We start from the raw sequence: 22,232 nt of genomic DNA, 5'->3' as shown, positions 1-22,232 counted from the left end.
GTTATACTAATATATATCCAGGCATATATATTGGTTGAATGAATGAAGAAATTAAAGTAAACCTGTATATGTAATTGACATTTGTTCTTTCTATTCCGACTTCATTTTAAATTGGTGCCCTAGTATATTTGAGCAATATTTATTCATATATTAAAAATTTTACAAAGTAGCTTTCTAGATGCTAATAGAAAATTCACTATTTTATTGAGATTGAAAACCATTAATTAAAGTATTTTCAGATCTTTAGGTGTGGTTCTTTCTCCTTAACATTTATTGTAGTATAATTGAATACAATAAAACTGCAAATTTGAATTATACAATTTGATTAGTTTTGACATACGTATCTAGCTGCAAAACCCTCACCACAATCAAGATAATGAAGATATCTATCACCCTAGTAAGTTTCCATGTGCCTTTTGTAACCTACTGCAGGCAACCATTGCTCTGCCTTCTTTTTTTTTTTTATAAGAAATGATTTTTTTAAATTTTTATTTATTTATGATAGTCACAGAGAGAGAGAGAGAGAGAGAGAGAGAGAGAGAGAGGCAGAAACACAGGCAGAGGGAGAAGCAGGCTCCATGCACCGGGAGCCTGATGTGGGATTCGATCCAGGGTCTCCAGGATCGCGCCCTGGGCCAAAGGCAGGTGCCAAACTGCTGCGCCACCCAGGGATCCCTGCCTTCTTGATACTGTGAATTAGTTTAGAAATTTTACCCCTTTGTAAAAGAGTCATATGTACATTTTTTTTGTCGGCCTTCTTTCACTCATTGCACTATTCTGAGATTCAAACAGGTTGTTGTGCATAGCAATACTTTGTCTCTTTTTATTTCTGCGTAATATTCCACTGTAAGATATACCCCCAAAGTGTTCATCCATTTGTCTTTTAGGATTAGGGTTAGGGTCACAATTTGTTGTTGTTGTTTTTCTAAATTAGGTTTTTTTTGTGAATATTTGTTTATAAGTTTCTGCATAGACATATTCTTTCCTTTGGGTCATGTGGTAGGTACATAATTAGTATTTCTTAAAATTGCCAAACTACTTTCCGAAGTGGTTGTGCATTGCCAAAACTTAGTATGGTTAGAATTTTAATTTTAGCCATTCAAATAGGTATGAATAGTGGCATCTCAGTGTGGTTTTAATTTGCATTTTCCTAAATACTGATATCAACCATCATTTCATGTGCTTAATTACAATCTATGTATCTTTGATGAAGTATCACAGATACTATTTAAAATCTTTCTGCCATTTCCAAGTTGGGATGTTTATCTTTTTATTAGTGAGATATAATGGCTCTTTATATATACTAAATAAGTGTCCATTGTCAGATATAAATGTTGCAATATTTTCTCCTAGGTTGTGACTCTCCATTTTTTACTAGTATCTTTTGAAGTACTTTTTAAAAAAATTTATGGAGTAGTCTAATTCTTTGATTTATAATTTGAGCTTTTTGTATCCTATTTAAGAAATCTTTTTAACAATCATAAGTCAACTTTTAATAACTTTTTTCTTCTAGATGTCCTATATGGAGGTCTATGATTCATTTCAAGTTATTCTTTGTGTGTAGTATGATATAGTTTAAGATTCTTTTTTTTTAATATTTTATTTATTTATTCATGAGAGACACAGAGAGAGGCAGAGACAGGCAGAGGGAGAAAGGCTTAATGCAGGGAGGGACTAGATCCCAGGACTCCAGGATCATGCCCTGAGCCAAAGACAGATGCTTAACTGCTGAGCCACCCAGGCATCCCTAGAGTTTAAGATTCTTTGGTATTTTCTTTTGTGTGCTTATCTTTCCAGCTCCACTTGTTAGAAAAATTATTCTTTCTCCATTGAATTTACTTGGGAACTTTGTCAAAAATAAATTAACTATACTTATTAGAGTCTAGTTCTGTACTCTGTTTCATTGCTTTATTGATCTGTATATCTATCAGTTTAGGGATGATGAACTTTTTCAGCTTTTGTTTATCTGGAAAACTCTATCTCTTTCAATTCTGAAGGACAGTTTTGCCAACTAGATTACTCTTGGTTGGCAGTTACATATTTTTTTTTCCTTTCAGCATTTTGGATGTATCATCTCACTCCCTTCTAGGCCACAGAGTTTCCTCTGAAAATCCACAATAGTCTTATGGGGGTACCCCTGTGTGTAACAAGTTATTTTCTCTTCCGTCTGTTAAGATTCTCTTTTATTTTTTCTCTTTCTTGAAGTTTTCACTTTGTTCATGTGTTGATCTCTTGACCTCAGTGAGCATCTTTACAACCATTATTTTGAATTCTCTGTTGGGTAAATCTCTTACCTCCATTTCATTAAAATCAGTTTCTGGTGATTTAACTTATTTTTTGTGTGCTTGTTTATTACATATTCCCCTGTTTCTTCATTTTCCTTTGCTCTCTGTGTTGGTTTCTACACATTTGATAAAACAGCCACCTCTCTCAGTCTTGACACACTGGTTTCATCAGTCATGCCAGCTTGAGCTCCAGGTTGTCTTTCAAACATTTATGATTGTCCAAGCCACCAGCTTTGTCTTTGTGTCTCCCATAGTTGAGAGTTTGTTAAGATTTGGCAATATCCCAAAAGAAGGGTGGGGATAGCAGTCAGCACCTAGATACAGCCTAATGAGAAGCCAGTCCCTTAGGCAACCACTGAGAAAATATGCAGTTAAGCCCCTTCCAGGGAGAAACTGAAAAATGGACGTTTTTGCCCATTTCCTCTGCACTGAGCCCTGGTGTATAGCCATGGATTTGGGGGAGGGAGGGGGAGTTCCTGCACCTGTTGAAAAGCTGATGCTTTATTTGTTATAGTCTTGTGGGACTCATGAATGCAAACCCCATTGGCTATCAGATGTAGATTATCTGGGGACCCATCCCTGGGTAACAGCCATAAATTGGGACACCAAATATGCAGTAAACTCCTTTCAGGGAAATACTGGCAATTTGTTTTTGTTTTTGAAGCAATCCGGAGGGATAACATGGGAGAAGTGCCCACCAGTTCCACCAAGCTTTGGGAAAGATCTCAGCCAGCTCCTGAATGCATGCTAAATTAACAGCCAGACCCTCAGGCTCATAAAGTATACAGTCAAACCCTTTCCAGAAGACTGAGAGATGGGCATTTTTGCCATTTCTTTTGGGCTGAGCCTTGAAAGGATAGCCATAGGGAAGGAGTGCTCACAAGACCTTTAACAACTGCTTCTTTATTTGCTATAATCCTCTTGAGGATTCAAGCCCCCAATTGGCTTTCAGAGCTAGGTGTTTTGAAGACTCATCCCTCAGGTGGGAGTCTTAAAAGTTGGAGAACTAGGGTACAGTCCAAACTCTTTGCTCCTTAGAGAGATGGCAGTTGGGGGTTTCCTCTTGATTGTATGGTGTTGTGTCATGAGTGGAGTTTATGACAAGACCATGTCTCAGCCTTTCCTACCCATTTTGATATGGCTCTTTTCTCATTCACCAGATGTGTAGGAGTCACTAAGATACTTTCCAGGTTTCTCTCAGAGGAAATTGCTCCATGTGTAGTTGTACACTCAGTCATCCATGGGTAAAGGGAAGTTCAGGATCTTCCTCTGTTGCCATCTTGGTCCCTCTCAAACATATTTGTTCTCAACTGAGCATCGGAGTTTGTGTTTTTCAGAGAATTTTTACATTTAATCTAAGCAGTCAAATTTGCAATCGTATATTGCTCATGACATTTCCTTATTATCTTTTTAATGTCTACAAAACCAAAAGTCATTTCCCCCTCTCATTCTTAATATTGCTATTTTATATCTTTTCTCTTTTTTACTGGCTAGACAGTTATGAATTTTAATTAGTCTCTGAAAAAAAGATTTTGGTTTTATTAAATTCCTATATTGTTTTTAGTTTCAAAGTAAATTTGTTTCTTTATTATATTCTTTCTTTTGTGAGGGAGATAACTGGTAAGTAGCTACAGCAGTGATCCAGTGAAGAGGTATGAGGGCCCTGTATAAAATGATGGAAAGGTAGGATCAGATTTGAGAAATATTAAGGAAATTAGGTATCTTTTGGACTAATTGCATTGAGTGGACTGTTAAGAAAGAATGCAGAGACTATGAAGATGATGTATTTATGGGGGCACCATTAATTGAGTTAATAAATTCAGATGAAAGTATCTATTTAAGGAAGTACATAGTGAATTATATTTGGGTATGTGGAGATTTGGCTATCTGTCATTTCCATGAATTAAAAGAATTAGGCAGCTGTGTACTTAGATGTGAAAATCCTTTAGATTGGCATCAAGAAAATGTACAATGTGTGTGGGGGGAGATTTACTATATGTATTGAAAAGTAAGGAATATTATTTATTTTTAATTATTCATAAAATTTTACTCCCAATTTATTTAAAGTATTGTGACTTTACACGTCATTTTGTTTTTATAATGCTCACCAAAATATAAGCCAAAATATGTTTCCTCTATTCTGTGATCCTATGTGTTTTTATTTTCTTTTCTGTGATTTTTTTAGCTTCCTTAAAAAGCATACATATATTGAAGGTTGAGGTTTTTTTCTATATTAAGAGTATATATCAGGACCTAATGTGTTGAGTAGAAAATGGACCTGTTTTCAAAGATCTATTTGATATGCAAGGATAAAGGATGCTGCTTTTATTTTCCCAAGGCTGTGGGATGAACTAGAACATTATTTTAAAATTATTATTATTATTTTTTTAAATTTTTATTTATTTATGATAGTCACAGAGAGAGAGAGAGAGAGAGAGAGAGAGAGAGAGACATAGGCAGAGGGAGAAGCAGGCTCCATGCACCGGGAGCCCGACGTGGGATTCGATCCTGGGTCTCCAGGATCGCACCCTGGGCCAAAGGCAGGTGCCAAACCGCTGCACCACCCAGGGATCCCTATTTTCAAATTATTTTAAAAATTGAATATTTGCTGTAATATATTTATCATAAATATTTATTTTTAAGCTACTTTAAGCAAGGACTTGCATCTTGTTCTTTCTGTTTTGGAGCTAATGCTGTTCAAAATATTAAAGCTGTTGATTTATTTGTTTGCACTGTGGCTTCCGTTTGCAGTAACATGGATGAACCTGTGGGTATTAGGTTAAGTGAAAAAAGGCAGACTATGAAAAGCAAATACCATTGATTCCACTCGTAAGTAGAATCTTAAAAAGAAAGAATAAACAAAAAGCAGAATCAGACTTATAAATACAAAGGAAAAAAACTGATTTTGCTAGAGAGGAGGAGGTTAAGGGAAATAGGCAAAATGGCTGAAGAGAGTGAGAATTACAAGCTTCTAGTATCAGAATGAATAAGTCGTGAGAATGAAAGGCACAGCACAGAGAATATAGTCAATATTTAAGCATTGTGTGGTGACAGATGGTAGCTACACTTGTGGTGAACGTAGCGTAACATATAGAGATATTGAATCACTGTGTTGTACACCTGAAACTAATGTGTCAACTATATTCAAAAAAATTTTAACAATAAGTTTAAAAGGTCTTCCAAAGACGTTCATCATTCTACAAAGTAGAGAGGCTTATAATGTAGCCTTATATCCATCACTCACTTTGAAAAATTACTAAGATTTTGTCATATTTTCTTCATATATACCTTGAGCTTTTTTTGTTTGCTTAGTTATCTTCAGCATCAAGATCTCAGATGTTACATCATTTCATCTCTACATACTGCAGTATTCATCTCTACAATTGATAGCTATTTTCTTGCATATCACAATGTCATCATCACAAGTAGAAACATTACCAGTAATGTCAGGGCATTGTGTACTCTGTTCCACAATTAAATACTATTTTTTTAAATGCCTTCTTACATTTGTTTTAATCAGGTCCAAATAAGGCTCACAGACTACATTTGGTAATTATGCAGCGTAACTCTTTTATTCTAGTTCAGTTCTCTTTTCTTTTATCCATGCCAGTTTTTTCTTTTAAGATTTTTTATTTATTTATTAGAGACACAGAAAGAGAGAGGCAGAGACACAGACTGAGGGAGAAGCAGGCTCCATACAGGGAGCCTAATGCGGGACTCGATCCTGGGACTCCAGGATCACGCCTTGGGCTGAAGGCGGCGCTAAACCACTGAGCCACCCAGGCGTCCCGTCACTGACTTCTTTTTTTTTTTTTTTTTCCCGTCACTGACTTCTTATACAAGCCATGTTCATTGTCCTTTAGAATGTTGCACTTTCTGAATTTTTTTGCCTCTTTGTTATATTTAACTTGTTCCTCAATTTATGATATTCCCCATATTTGAACATGAGCTCCAAAAGCTCTTTCAGGTTCCTTTTATTTATCTTTTTCAAGATATCATATAGGTGGTTCTGTGTACTTCATGCTCCATCAAGTCAAGGATCACATTAAGTCTGGTTGTTGCCTCTGTGGTGATGTGATGCTAAGATTAGTCAGTGCTGGCAACCTCATCCCTCCACTCCAAAGTTCTGTATTCATTTATCCTCTAATATTTTATGTATTTATAATAATTTCAAAATCAGTTATTCCATTAAGGACTACAAAATTGTGGTTTTGCTCCTTCAATATTTATTAGTTAGATTTTTTCTGTAAAGAAGAACTTTATCAACTAGGGCTACTTACTCGATTATCCTGAAATAGAATAAGGACAGAAAACATAGGTTATTTTTTAATTTTTTTCTTTTAGCTTGAAGATTTTTATTCCATTTTTTATTTCCTGTTCTATTTACTTTTATCACTTTTCATTAACATTCTCATTTACATTTAACAAATACATATTAAATACTCAATATATGTCAGGCACTAGGCAGAGTTGGAGCCCTGAAGATTTAATTGGAAAAGAGATATGTGCAAAATTAAACACTGGTCTTCAATTGGTTAATCATTGTGCCTGCCACATCACAAGTCATTCTGGAATTAAATTCTTCACTGCATAGCCCCTTGTTGAGATAACCTAATGAGAAAAACTTGGTTTGTTTTCTGGACCTAGGCTAAGAAATTCAGAGAATAAGACAGTTGACAAGGAGAATAGACATTGAAAGGTTACAGTTTGGGGAATAAGTGTAGTAAGTGATCTAAAATTAAGAATAAATCTAAATGACATATAAACAGATGACAGGAGATAAATAACATGGAAGGGGAATAAGGCAGTTGTCAGTGAAAGAGGAAGAAGGATACTTGGAAAGAAAAGCAGCAATTGTAAGAGTAACAGAGTCATGGTATTGGTGGAGTTCTTGAGTGAGGATCTCATCTTTGGTCATGTACTGCACTCCTCTGACTGCCTTCAACTCTGAAGGAGATTCTTGTCCATGGTTCTATGAAGACTGACTCTACTAGTTATTGTTCTATCTGTTAAACTGAGTTCACCTTTCCTTGGGTTTCAATACATATGGCAATGTAGTTTATCTTATTTCTCTTTTATGCAAATTATGATTACAAAAATTACCTGTTAATTATTTCCAGTTAACTTGAGTCTCTGATTCTTATAACCAAAGTAGCATAACATGGAATGACACATGTATTCCACTGTAGGCATAGTTAGGTTGCTGCTGAAGTGTAAAGCAATGCTTCAATTTGAGTTGTCAGAAAATGATCGAACAATTTATTTCCTATAAGGAATCAGCTCTGCAAAGCTGGGGTTTACAGTGTGGAGAATAGATATAAGAAAATCCAAAAATCTGAGCTAAAAGTATCTGACTAAAGGTACAAAAGAAAAGAAGCTATTTTGAAAGTTTTTATTCATGCTAATTACAGTCAGTTTGAATTTTAAAACAGATCAGGTGTTGCTCTGCAAATTCCCCAAACCATATATTATCTGAGAAGATTAAGAATAGTTTTCTAAAAGTAAAATGGTTTTCTAAGTAAAAATGCTTACTACGAGTTGTCCTAATTCAATCACTTGTGAAGATTTCAATTTTCTATCTCTCTGCATACACATCATAAAGAAAAGGTTCATCTTGGATTTTCAAGGTTTATTATGCTTACCAGATAATTTAGTTTCTATATGTTCTAAATATTACCATTATCATGTAGGGAACTACAGGGAATTAGATGGAGCCAGGTGCTATAATAAGCATTTTTACAGTTTAACGATTGAGTTAATCCTAAACTAATTTCCAATGACATCAGTACTATTATCATCCCCAAATTGTGGATGATAGAAACTAAAGCCCCACAGAGGCTAAGTAACTTTCTAGATCACACAACTAGTAAGTGGCAGAACCAGAATCTCAATGACTCTTTGAATTAACAACAGGATTAATTGTAAAGTAAAAATCCCATGAGGAAAATGATGGGTATTAATGCCTCAGTTCAACCCAAACATTTCTGATGTTTTCATGATTAATCTAGATCTGGGCACAATAAACCTGTATCAATAATGACTCACAAAAAGTTTGAAGTGCAACATATGCCACATGGCACCAATTGCAGTTGTACATAAACCAATAAAAAAGTATACGCAATGTGTTATTTATCAGAGGAAAAATGTTAATAAATAGTGTGTACTTACTAGCACCCTAAGGAGAAACTATGAAATTTCCCCCCCTCAATTCACTGCTTAAAAGAGTTTTGCTTCCCGAACAATTGAGATAGATAAAAATGATCAATTTTTCACTGTGGATTAGGTGCCAGAAATGTTAGATAGAACTGAGGTCCACATTTAATACCTATAGAACCTAACAGCATACATTTCTATGTCTAATCTCATTTTATTTTTATAGCTTCATTTTTCCTTTCTCTACTTTCAAGGCAAATCACACTTTACTAATCTTGTAAACTGTCTTAATATTTTTGAATGAGATAAATACATGATAAGTAAACAAAAAAGGACTGTGTTTTAAGTATTCAGAGAAAAAGATGGCTTGAGTGGTTTAGTGGTCTAATATTTTTTGAGACAGAGGAGCCATGAGAAATTAGAAAAGTTTTGCTGTCTTTCAGTCTGATTTACACATTTCAAAATTTGGGAGGTGAAACTTAAAACATAGGGCCATTATCAGGATTTGAGGAGATATTGTATATAAAGTGGTTAGCCTGGAGCCTGGCATTGCGTAGATGCTCCATAGATGTGAATCTCTGTTCTACTGCCTCAAGCTTCCTGCCCTACAATGCAAATATGTGGAGTTGCTCTTCTCCAGGTCTCTAACCTGGAGGTACCAGGGGAGCTTGAGGAACAATTATCTGGATTCAGTAAATTCCATTTATTAGTCCCCACCACCCCACACATATACACACACACGTAGCCCAAGGTTGTAGGTCATTTCTGTCCATTTTCACCACCTCTCTGCTGAGAGGTGGCATTTTCATTGCTTTACAAAATGTTAGTAGTTAAACTAGATCTAACTTTACTTTTCATATTTAAATGAAATACCTATTTAAAGATCTTAGTTCATTAAAATAATGCCTTAGGTTGTAAATTAAATAAAGAGGAAAAAAAGATAAAAGGGTAATTGGGTTTTAACAGTGTTGGTGATCTATTTGGTTTTGGTGCAGGAGAATTTAAGTACAAAAGGAAAAACTTTCCTTTCCTTCCTGTCACCCAAGGAAATGTTCAATTAGATGAGTTTGCTCTCTGAATACTTAAGCTGACTTTGATCCTTAACTGCAATATTCTGATATGTTTTAGATTCCCTTTAATACAGCTTTAACTTGTAAGGCTAGTTGATAATTTACTGGTAAAGTCCTGCTCAATTAAGTTCATTCTTCTTGGCTGTTCCTTCTCTTCATAATGATGGCAGTTAATTGCACTAATGTATGCCAAGTATTCTTAAATGGAGAACATATTAACAAAAGCTGATTTTTTTTAATGTGAAAAGAGCACAGCAAAGTAAATGTCTCATGAATTCTGACAGTGATAATGAAGTTTCAGTTGCATGTATGACATGCAGTAACAGAACCATTGCTTACTCATTTGTAACAAAGAATACTTTTCTTCAAAGACAACCTTTGCATATCAAAATAAGAATTCGCATTTAATGGAGTCTAATCTTGTCTGTTGTGACTAATGAATAGGTATTATCAAATTTGGCAGTAGTAGATTGTTTTTCTTATTTCACTAAGAGATTTGCAGATAATAAATTGGGTTATTAAATTACATCTCATGGGATTCAAGATTTAAAACATTTATGTTTTTTATTAATTGCTACAAATTAAAAACAGGAGACATTCTAATAATGTTGGAATAGATCAGCTGTTTCATTAGCCTCCTTTTAGAAATGATAGACTAAGTTATAAGTGCTTTGAAAATGAAGATGTGGAGCTATATATTAGAGAATTTAATTTGTGTACAGCAAAACCTCACAAATTCAGATCAGTATGAGGAGAGCCAATTATATTTTTAAAATATGAATAATGAAATATGAAAGGGTAATATGTCATATGTGTGTTTGTTTTAACTTTTAAGTACATATAATACTTGGGAAGTTAGGGAATGGTTGTGGAAGTCAAAACCTCTTCCAAACTACTTGTTTCAGAGTTTGGAATTTGTGATTAGCATATAAATCATTAGAGTCTACTGGTGATTTCTGAAGTTTGTGAAACCAGTTTACTCCTGTGAGTACTAAGAATTTCCCTCTGTAATCAAGTTTATTGCTGTTAATCTTATTAGCAACTTGTTTTTTATCTGGAGACTAAAAACTAGCAAATTCAAATGTAAACTTCCATTTGGTTTCTATGATAATTTTGTTCACATTAGAAATCAACGGAACTTAAATAGTGTTTTCATCTGTTTCATTTATAGTTAAAATTTTATTATCAGCAAACCTTTATTGAGTGCTCACCATGTGCCAGTGGCCATACAGAGTATTTTTTTTAAAAGATTTGTTTATTTATGATAGAGAGAGAGAGAGAGAGAGAGAGGCGCAGAGCCACAGGAGGAGGGAGAAGCAGGCTCCATGCTGGGAGCCTGACGCGGGACTCGATCCCAGAACTCGATCCCGGGACTCCAGGATCGCGCTCTGGGCCAAAGGCAGGTGCCAAACCCCTGAGCCACCCAGGGATTCCCCCATACAGAGTATTTACATGTAAAACATCACTTCATCTTCACAATGACCCTGGAAAAACCTAAAATTGCACATTTATTATCCTCCCCATTTGACAGATGAAGACATTGAGTTTTAAGAGGTTACTCATCTACTGGGTGAATTAGTTAAGTAGTAAAAGAGAAATCAAATATCTATGTTTTGGATTGCATTGAAGTTAAACCACTACCTTATACTGCTGTGGATCGTGCAGACAAATTAGCAAAGCTAGTGTTAAACATGAAAGAGAAGCCTCAAACAAATACACAGATTGCTTGTACTTATTAGCTAGTCCAAAGAAAAGGCAGAAATATTCAACTGTGTGAAGTGTTTTGGAAGAAAACAACTCTACCTGTTACATCACGATTTGGTACTGGGGATACACCACAGATAAAGCACATAAAATTCGCCAATGTGAGATTAGATTTTTGCAAATTGATAAGGGAAACTTGGACACAATGCAAAAAAAAAACACTTTTTGGGAGAATATGATTATTTTGTGCCCTCTTAAAAACTGGAAACAAAATCTAACCAGCAGTTATGTGGAGCTTGATAAAATCTATTAGGACATATACTAGATGCCTCTCTTCTCACTCCAATTACAGATTTGTTTCATTCATCTTCTGTATTTTACTTATGGTTGTGAAGTTTTTTCTCCTCTTTTTTCCCTGGGTAGGTAGTAGGAGTAAAGAAATTGTTGTGGAAACTTAGCTTTGCAGATACTGTCACCAGGTTATATTTTGGCTTCTGGAATTGTCTAAATCACATGGAGAGGAAATAAATGTATACATTTAGAAGACTGTATAAGCATAATTAATATCATTTGATAATGAAGAGATTCTAAGTGCAGATGATTGTTTTCTAATGCTAAATACAATTAATCAAAGAAAAATAGAATTTTTATTAGTTTTGAACTATAGAGCAAATGTCAGTGAAATTATACTGTTAAATCTTATGTCAACAGTAAAATTATGGAATTTACATGGTAGAAAATTGCCAACACAATCACTAACTCCTAATATTAAGTGAGCTATGATTCAGTTTATAGTTGTGGTACCCTTTTCTTTGCCCTTATCCTTCACAGCTAATTAATCACTGCTAATTCTGCCTTGAGTATAACAGAGGACTTCAGAGACAGGTGATACTTGAGGTATGCTTTGAAGGGAGGGGCAGTTATGATCAAATGGAAATAAAGGAGGGAAGAGATATGGGAAAATGATGAGAAGATATAGGCAATCAGATATGTTGAGAAATTATAAGTAAACTCAGTAGGTAGAACATGAAAAATGTTGGAAGGTAGATATAGAAGTTAAAGTCCTGTGAGATCATTACTGGTCAGAAAAGTAACATTAATGAATTGATACCTTCCTATGCTAATGCATGTATAACAAGCAGTTGATGGTTTTAAAGCAGTGGTTTGAAATATTATGACCTAAAAAATAAAAGAAATAAAAAAAATGTAAAATTAAATAAAAATAATTTAAAAATTAAATAAATAAAAATTAAAAATAAATTTTGTTGAAATAGCATGGCCTATGCTTTTAAGAGGTAACTTACATAATAATACAAAGCTGTGGTGGAAGAGGGAGAAAAGGAAGCAAATAGATAAACTAAGCAATTCTTGAGGCAAGTGAGGATTAAAACTTGAATATGGAATGTGTTAGTAGAGGGGAGAGGAACAGATTTCACAGGCTTGTCAGAGGAAGAATCACAGAATTGTGGGAAGGAGAAGATGCTGTAGATTGTGGCAGAGGTTGATGAATTCAGTTTATTGTCTAGATTCAGGGCTAAATAAGCGATGTTTTTTTTTTTTTTTATTTAACTAGATTATATATATATATATAGAAGAGCCAGAGAAATATTTTGAAATGCACCAAAAATACCATAGAGAAGTAACAAAGTAAAATAAAAATGTAGACTTCAGAAGAACCTGTAAAATATGGTTTGAGTTCTTTTTTTCTAGCATAGGATATTCACTATCTCCATAGATAATGGTAAACACAACCAAACCGAAACCAGTGTATAAAATATGAAGCTAATAATTCAAACTGTAAATAATTTAAGGCAAAATTAATAGGTGAATACAAAAAACCACAAAATTATCTATGAGGACATTTTCAGTTCCAAGGAATTTTTGTTACTGTCATTAAAAAAAGAATGAAAAATATGGTTGAGAAGCATATTTCTGATTCTGCCATTGATTTGTTTCATGTTTTAAGACACATTTTTTAATTAAAAAATTATTTAAAGATTTTTATTTATTCATGAGAGAGAGAGAGAGACAGAGAGAAAGAGAGAGAGAGAGGCAGAGACACAGGCAGAGGGAGAAGCAGGCTCCATGCAGGGAGCCTGATGTGGGACTGGATCCTGGGACTTCACCCAGGGGTGAAGGCAGACACTCAACTGCTGAGCCACTCAGGCTTCCCTAGGACACATTTCTTAATCTCTAATGTTCTTGAATCTAAAATGAATATCATCAGAGTTACCTTTATATCTCTTCTAAGTATAAAAAAAGAAAGAAAGAAGAGAAACATCATTAAATATCTTCTGCTTTATTGGAGAGATCATGAACTCTGGGAAAATAGCTCAGTGCTGAAATTCTGAGCACCAATCACTTACTTGTCAAATGAGAATATTAATAATCAAATACAGATTTGTGAGAAATAAAAATTTTAAAAATATATACTTGGTAGAATTCCTATTGATTTTATTTCAAAAGAGAAGTGATTTTAAAAATTTTGTGGTAAAAAAATATATGTATATGCATATATATATATATAATTCTGTTATTTATAAAAAATATCTTATTCAGCTTCACAGAGCCATAAGACAGAAAATAAAAGTTCTTATGTTTATGCATCATTTTTGTAAAGAAAATAAAAAAACATAAGAACCCGCCTCACTCAAGTCTTATACATTTTCAGTAGTTGGGTATATTTTTTTCTAGCTCATGTTCTCTGTACATATAAGCATAGATATTGATTTAATGTTTATTATACACATATTAAATATATATAAATTGTATTTGTTTTGCAATATGTTGATCATATTATGTATACTGATTTGTAATTTGCTTTGTTATGTAACACTGCCTGATAGGCATCTTTTTGTGTCAATACAAGTAAATCTATCCTGTTCTTTTTGATAGTTGCATATTATTCTGTGATTTCATATAACATCAGGATGATGTAGCCCAGAGAGGGGACTCCTGGGATATAGGACAGAAGGAAATGGGAGTAACAAGGTATTGGAATTGCATGAGCATTGGAAGCCCATAGAGTGTCATTAGAAGACCTTTAAAACACAGGCTCGAAGAAGTCCTAATTTTTTTACCATATTTTTTAAATTTTTATTTATTTATGATAGCCACAGAGAGAGAGAGAGAGAGAGGTAGAGACATAGGCAGAGGGAGAAGCAGGCTCCATACAGCAGGAGCCCGACGTGGGATTTGATCCCCGGTTTCCTGGATCACGCCCCCGGCCAACGGCAGGCGCTAAACTGCTGCGCCACCCAGGGATCCCTTTTTTACCATATTTTAATGTTTCTAATCTCAAATTTTTTCAGTTAAAAATGTTCACTATTTTATGAAAATTTCATTATTATAAAGGTTAAATATCTCTTTTCCTATGTTTTTTAAGCTTTTGTGTTCCTCTTTTTAATTTTTTTTTTAATTTTTGTTTATTTATGATAGTCAGAGAGAGAGAGAGGCAGAGACACAGGCAGAGGGAGAAGCAGGCTTCATGCACCGGGAGCCCGATGTGGGATTCGATCCCGGGTCTCCAGGATCGTGCCCTGGGCCAAAGGCAGGCACCAAACCGCTGCGCCACCCAGGGATCCCTGTGTTCCTCTTTTTAAAGCAACCATTCATTCCATTAGCCATTTTTTCTAATATTCATCTTTTTCCTATTGATTTGTAACAGTTTCTTTTATATTAATACAATCCCTTTGCTTTTTATATATATTGTATATGTTTTCCTAGTGTGTTGTTTTTATTTTAAATGGTGGCTTGGTTTGGTTTAGGTTTTGGCCATGTTGAAGATTTAATACTAGTGATATGATCCTTTAACCCACAGTTTTTCAGGAATGAAAATTTCACTTGACATTGATGGATTATGCAACTGAGAAAGTCTTGAGATAAACAGCTAATTTTTAGATTTCTTGTTTTGAAGTAATCTCATTAAAGCGTCCATATTAAAGGAAAAAATCTTTTAGGATACGTTTGGAGTCTTTTTTTTTTTTCTGGTAATTACAACCATTAACTGGGTTGGTTGCACAGCTTATCTCTTCCATCAATTGATATTTTTTTATCTCAGTGAATTTCTTATGATATACACATGTGTTTACTAGGAAAGCATGTTGGATATGTGATGACCCTCTCCCTCAGAAGCATTAACTAGTTTAGAAATCGGTGAAATAAAAAACACATAGTCATATAACTAATCAGCATTAAGATATAAAATATGTTTATTACCCCAAAAGTTTCTTCATACTCCTTTATAATCAACTGTTCTTCACACAAGCCACTGGCAACTGCTGATATATTTTCTGCTGCTTTTTGTCTTTTCAATGTATTGGAATCATGGTACGTAGGCTTTCAAATCCAATTTCTTTCATTCAGCATTATTCATTTAGTACTCATCTGCATTGTTATATGTATTGATATTTTATCCCTTTTTATTGCTTGATAAATTACATTCTGTGAATCTATGAATCTATTCCTGCTGATTTATCCATTCATCAGTTGAAGGACATTGATGTTTGCAGTTTTTTGTGATTAAGAATTAAGCAACATGTACAATTTTTGCTATAAATATAGTTTCATTTCTCTTGGATAAATACCTAGGGGGGGACTTCTGGTTAAATGTAAGTTTAACTTTATAAGAAATTGCCAAATTGCTTTCCAGTCTGATTCTAACATTTTCTCAGCCAAAAATGTATGAGCACTCTAGCTCTCTGCAACCTTGCTAGCCCTTGGTATTGTCAGGATTTGTTTTGTTTCATTTTGTTTTTAAGCTGTTCTAGTAGACATATAGTGGTATCACATTATAGTTTTAATTTGAAAGTACCTAATGGTAATGTTGAACACATTTTCATATGCTTATTTTTCATCTAATTATCTTCCTTGCTGAAGTGTCATTCAAATTCTTTGCCTGTTTTTGAATTTGGAAATTTTTTTGTTATAGAGATTAGGGAGTAATTTATATATTCTCGGTAAAATTCCTTTATCAGATATGTGTTTTTGCAAGCTGTTTGCTCCTATACCATTGCTTATGTTATCATTTTCTCAACAGTACTTTTGAAAAACAGATTTTAATTTTCATAAGGTCCAGTTTATCAGTATTTTATAATTTGAACTTTTTGCATCACATCTAAGCAACCATTGCCTAATACAAAATCATAAAGATTTGCTACTATGTTTTGTTTTAGAAGGTTATATAGTTTAAGGTTTTATATTTCGGTATGTGATCCATTTTGAGTTAATTTTTATATTTTGTAAAGTATGGGTCAAGGTCTATTTTTTTGCATATGATTACCAAATTAGTCTAGGACAATTTGTTGAAAGCTACCATTTCCCCCATTGAATCAGTGGGACATCTTACTGAAAATTAAGTAAACTTGAATCTGAAGATGCATCATCTTAATTACTATATCTTATAGTAAGCTATGAACACAGGTGATGTAATGCTTTAGCTTTTTTTTTTAAACAACACTTTTTGTTCTTCATCTTTTGCTTTACCATGTAAATTTTAGAATCACTTTGTCAGGTTCCACCAAAAAAGAATCCTACTGAAATTCTGATTGAGATTCATTGAATCTTTAAATCAACTAGGGAAAATTTGACATACTAAGAATACTGAGTATATCCATTCACAAGTACAATATATTTTTTTCATTTATTTAGGTTTTTTTTTGGTATCTCTCAGTACTTTGTAGTTTGCTTCATATAAATCTTGTACATATTTTCTCAGATTTATACCTAAGTATTTTATAGCTTCTGGTGCTATTATGAATGATACTATTATTTAAATTTCAAACTCTAATGGTTCATTGCTAGTGTATAGAAATACAATTATTTTGTATATTGACTTCCTATTCCATGACCCTGCTGGACCAAGTTAGTGGCTTATTTTTTAGTTTTTAGGGTTTTTTTCCCTGAGGATTCCCTACATAAATAATTAAGTTGTCTGCAAATAGAATTTTATTCCTTCTTTTGCTATCTATATGCCCTGTCTTATTTGTTTTTCTTGTCTTTTCTTAATCTCTAGGAATGCCAATATAATGTCTAATAGGAGTAGTGATATAAATATCACTGCTATGATCCCGGACTTAGTATGAGACCATTAAGTATAATGTTAGTTGAAAGTTTTTGTTCTCTTTGTAAGGTTGACTTCCCTCTAACTTCTAGTTTTCAGAGTTTTTATTTGTTTGTTTATCATGAATGAATGTTAAGCTTTGTCAGATACTTATTCTGTGCCTACTGAGATGACAACAAATTTTTCTCTTTTGTCCATTAATACAATAAATTACACTGCTTCATTTTTGAATGTTGAACCAACAATGCATTTTTGGGATAACTCTCTCTTGATAATGATGTATAATCCTTTTTATATATTGTAGGATCTTATTTGCCATTTTTATTGAGGAATTTTTCAACTATTTTTATGAGAGATATTATTCAGTTTTCTTTTTACATAATGTCTGTGTTTTTCTAATATCAGATCATTATAAAGTGACTTAATATGTTCTTTATTCCTGATTTAAAAATTAAAATAACCAATTTCCTCCTTTTATGAGCTTAAAGCCCTCTCGTTATGTTCTATCACTTATAATTTTGTTGCTACATAATTGTTACATAAAAATTAATATGCTACATATTGTGTGATGTTAGTGGCTATCCACAATGAAAACTGTTGAAATAAATTACTTGCCTAAGGTTATTTTTATATCCATAGAGTAAACTTTAATATTGAAAACTAATTTGCATATATTCGGGTTATATTAATTTTTCCCATCATAGAAAGTTTTCTGAGTTTAAATAGTTGATAAATGTACAGATTCTGCATTTAAGCTTTGAAATATCAATTGACATTGTTAGACAAATTGATGGCAGTTGGTAAGGGATATCTGATGAAACACACTTGCTTTCAGTGAAAAGTTGGGCTAGAATAGTTTTTTCTGTGTCAGTGTTTTGTTTTTCTTACTTGAGGTCATATTGAGGTCATGTTAATTAGGCAACACTTCCTACTGCATTCAGAATTGTATTCCTCTTTTTTTGATTTAAACTCAAAAATATAAAAGAATGTGAGAGCTATTTTTGTTTCTTAACATATTTTAGTATATATTATTTTTTGTATATATGTATATATTAAATATTTGTTAGAACAGAAAATACTTTCAGTCTTAACATAAAGTTAAGACAACCCTCTGCCATCAAAATGCTTCAGTTGTTCTTTCTGAGGATTTAGATTCCTTAAAAATATGGAACTGGTACAGTTCTGAAAGTCCTAAATTTATTGTGTTTAAAAGTAAGGCTGATTCATGTTTTTCAAAATGTATCACTGGAGTGATAGATAACCTGTAGCAATGTTTTTGGTTATTGGCATGTGGTATTTTCAATATAATGAAAAGACTTAGTCATTGTATCTATTGGGTTTATATTACTAGGAGACTTATCCTAGGACTGAAAACACATACAAACAGAATGCATATTTAGTAGCAGTAGGAATCTTAATCCTAAAGTTTATTTGATCTAAAACACAGACATGCTTGGGATTTCTCGAGTCTTGGTTAATGGGTCCTCAGTGGGTCATTTTACCAGAGCAGTGAGGAGCCTTCTCAAAAAGTTTATTTTAAGCAAATAAAGAATGGAAGCACTCAAGTGTGCTTTAAGGAAAATGGCTAACAGATGAATGTAAGGTGTTGTTTTGGGTATTACCTGGTGTCTGGTACTCAGAGTATTATGCTCTATCTTCAAAATTGAGATATATGAAAATAGAGTGCTTGGTAAAACTAAAGGGACTCTTTAGAACAAATGCATAGCCTAAGACATCCATCAGAAGCCCCAGGCATCACTACTTCAGATTCATGTTAGGGTATCTATTTTCCCAGCACCAAATAACTGTATTTATTTCCACACTCTGGTATGTAGCTTTTCCTCTACCTGTGAAAGTTTATGAAGAAAAATCTAATAAATAAAAGTATGAACTATATAACAATTACTGTGGCATATATGTCAAGCGACATATTTCATTTTTTAGGCACATTTCTCATTTTGATGTACTAATATATATGTTTGTTTTAGATTTCCTCAAGAACTGAACATGGGAAAAATAAGTGCTGAAATTATGTGGACCCTTTTTGCTCAAGATATGAAATATGCACTGGAAGGTAATTATAAATATCCATATGTCTTAGAACACGTTTTAGGTAAATTGTGATTTTTTTGTTCTTGATTTTAAATGTAAAGAATTGATGCATTAAAATGCTGTGATTAATTCTAAAATTTATTTCCACATTGTAGGCAAATAGAAGTCTCTGAGTATATAAAAGCCCTAAAAAACATACATGTTTAATCAAGTCATCTAAGTTGCACGATCATAAGTATTTCACTCATACATAGTATAATACTCAGATGTATGCGTACCATATGCCAGTTCATTTACCAAAGCAAGCCATATTGAAGCGTGAGTAATATTAGTCCAGAAATTTGTCTAGATAGAGTTGAAAATTGTATCCATGGCTATGAAAGTTAAAATCTTACCAAAGTTTTCAAAAAGACAATGGCAAGGCTCTTTGCCAGAAACTTTGTTCTCAATAAGTCCAAATGTCATAAGGGAAACAGAGATCTTAAAATAGAACTCTAAGGGCACCTGGGTTGCTCAGTAGGTTAATCTTATAACTCTTTTGGTTTGGGCTCAGGTCATGATCTCAGGGTGGTGAGGTCCAGCCCCCTATCCAGTGTGGTCACCTGTGCACTCCGCATGGGGTCTGCATGGGATTCTTTCCCCATTCCTCTCACTCCCTTTCGGCTCCTCTCCCTGCTCACATGCATGCATGCATGTGAGTGCACACATTCTCTCTCTCTCTCCAAATAAATAAATAAATATTTACACATATACATATATACATATATACATATGTATATATATTTAAGATATATATCTTAAATAAATAATCTTTTAAAAATAAAATAGAACTCTAAGTTAAAATATTTTGTCAAATATCCTTTGAGCTCTCACATTGCTTAGCGTTAGAGAACCAGAAGCCAGCCTAGGTTTCCTGTCCTCTAGGAATTTACAGTCTAGGGGAAAACTTTCTTTCTATTTGTTCAACAATATATATTGAGCCCCTAAATGCTAAATATCCATCCTTGTACTCAGGGAGGAGGATAGAGCAGTGAACAAGATGTCCATGGTCCCTGCCCTCAACAAAATTATGGAGGGAAGCCACAGTTGATATGAGGTGATTGAGGTTAATGATAATAGAATGTCTGGAGGAAAAGCATCTAACTCATATTTGGGACAGGAGGACAATGCAGACTTCCTCTGAAAAAGTGTTATTATTCTGACAAAGATCTGAAGTACAAGTAGGAGTTAGTTCTGGGAAGAGATGAGCACGAAGCATCTTTGTGCTGTCCTGGCAGAGGACAGAGCATTGGCGATTAAAGTGAGCACAAGGTACATTTGAGAAAAGTGCAGGCAGTCCTGTGAGCAAGAGGTAACAAGAAGAGAGGCTGGAGAAATTGTCAGGGACCAGCATGCAGGACCTGGTGGGCCATGGTGAGGAGTTGGACTCTCTGCTAAGAAAACAAGAAACGGGGATGCCTGGGTGGCTCAGTGGTTGAGAGCTTGCCTTTGGCCCAGGGCGTGATCCTGGAGACCCAGGATCGAGTCCCACATCGGGGTCCTTGCATGGAGCCTGCTTCTCCCTCTGCCTGTGTCTCTGCCTCTCTCCCTCTCTGTGTCTCTCCTGAATAAATAAATAAAATCTTAAAAAAAAAAAAAGAAAACAAGAAACAGTAAAGGGATTTCAGAGGTACATATCTTGTTCAGATTTGCAACTTAGAATAAGCATTTTGACTGTGATATGAAAATAGATTAATAGGTAAGACTGGTTCAGAGTTCATGCTCATTGTATCACTGTTTTGTTTGTTTTACTTTTGCTAAAATGTAAACATCATGTATCAACCCCATTCTCTTTGGGTTTTTTTTTTTGCCTCCCACCAACCACATCCTTTCATACCACTCTGCTTCAGTTCTCTCTCTGAAATCTAGGAGACTCTTAAGTCAAATGGCAAGCACCAGTACACTAGGCCAATACGTTTCTTCAACTAGCATGTGCTCCCTTGGTTCTATTCCTTACACTCCCCCATCCTTCTCAAATGTCTTTCTGGCATCTCAAACTTTATAAAATCGACAAAGAATTCTTAATTTCCCCTGTCAAAACCCACTTCTTCCTCCTGCACATATTGCAGTGACCATTTATCCAGTTACTCAAGTCAAACATGTAGGGTTTTTGTGGATTCCTTTCTTTTCCACATCACATTCTAAGTTCTTTGGGCTTTTCCACCAGCTGCCTTATTTCCTTGACTTCTCTTCCCAGCAGTCTTCAGCAGTAGCCATGTGGGACTCAGTTTAGTGTCATTTCCTCTCAGGATCCAAAGTCACTGCCAGGAATAACCTTATTATTTTAATCGGTTGTATAGCAAGCAATTACTATCTTTTATTTGTGTCTGTGAGTGTACATTTTATTGCTTCTGAACAGTCTGTTTTCTTCACCACAACGTAATTTTTCTGGCTATAGTGATACCTACAAAATAGAAACTACAGTAACTCCTTGTTAAATAAAGACTTTACTGGGTAATCCTAGCTCACTGGAGTAGGAAGCAGAGGAGGAGAGACTTCCACTTGTGATCTTTTACTGTGTGATGTTGAGAACATTCCAAGAAGTCAACAACTTTGTGTGTCATCACTCTGACCTGTAACGTGAAACATTCACATTGGATCAGAGGGGTGGGCAATGGACAGAGAGACTCCTGCCCACATTTTGGAAGAATCTGATTATTTTAAACCATTCCAAGGTGGCACTACTTTCCAGCACACATTTTATTTAGGCAAGTCCTCTCTTTGCTCATGTAGAAACATTTGTGTAACTAATGGATGTTTTATGTTACATTTACTTTTAAAAATAAGTAGTTACTTTAAAAAATTAAACATAGTATCTCTGTTAAGGAATTTAATCTCAAAAATTCAATATTTGTTCAAAACATCGAT

General features: G+C 34.1%; 1 protein-coding gene across 1 annotated transcript in view; it reads left to right on the top strand.

The window, feature by feature from the left end:
- Positions 1–22,232, top strand: part of UNC13C (unc-13 homolog C) — a 586,599-nt gene that overhangs the window by 386,585 nt on the left and 177,782 nt on the right. The window contains exon 22 of the mRNA XM_041745721.1: positions 19,262–19,347. Coding sequence (XP_041601655.1) covers positions 19,262–19,347 — 86 coding nt within the window. The remainder of the gene's footprint in view (positions 1–19,261; positions 19,348–22,232) is intronic.

The sequence above is a fragment of the Vulpes lagopus genome, chromosome 2 (genome assembly GCF_018345385.1).
Source record: "Vulpes lagopus strain Blue_001 chromosome 2, ASM1834538v1, whole genome shotgun sequence".
NCBI classification, from domain to species: domain Eukaryota; kingdom Metazoa; phylum Chordata; class Mammalia; order Carnivora; family Canidae; genus Vulpes; species Vulpes lagopus.
This window is presented reverse-complemented; position numbering and strand designations above follow the sequence as displayed.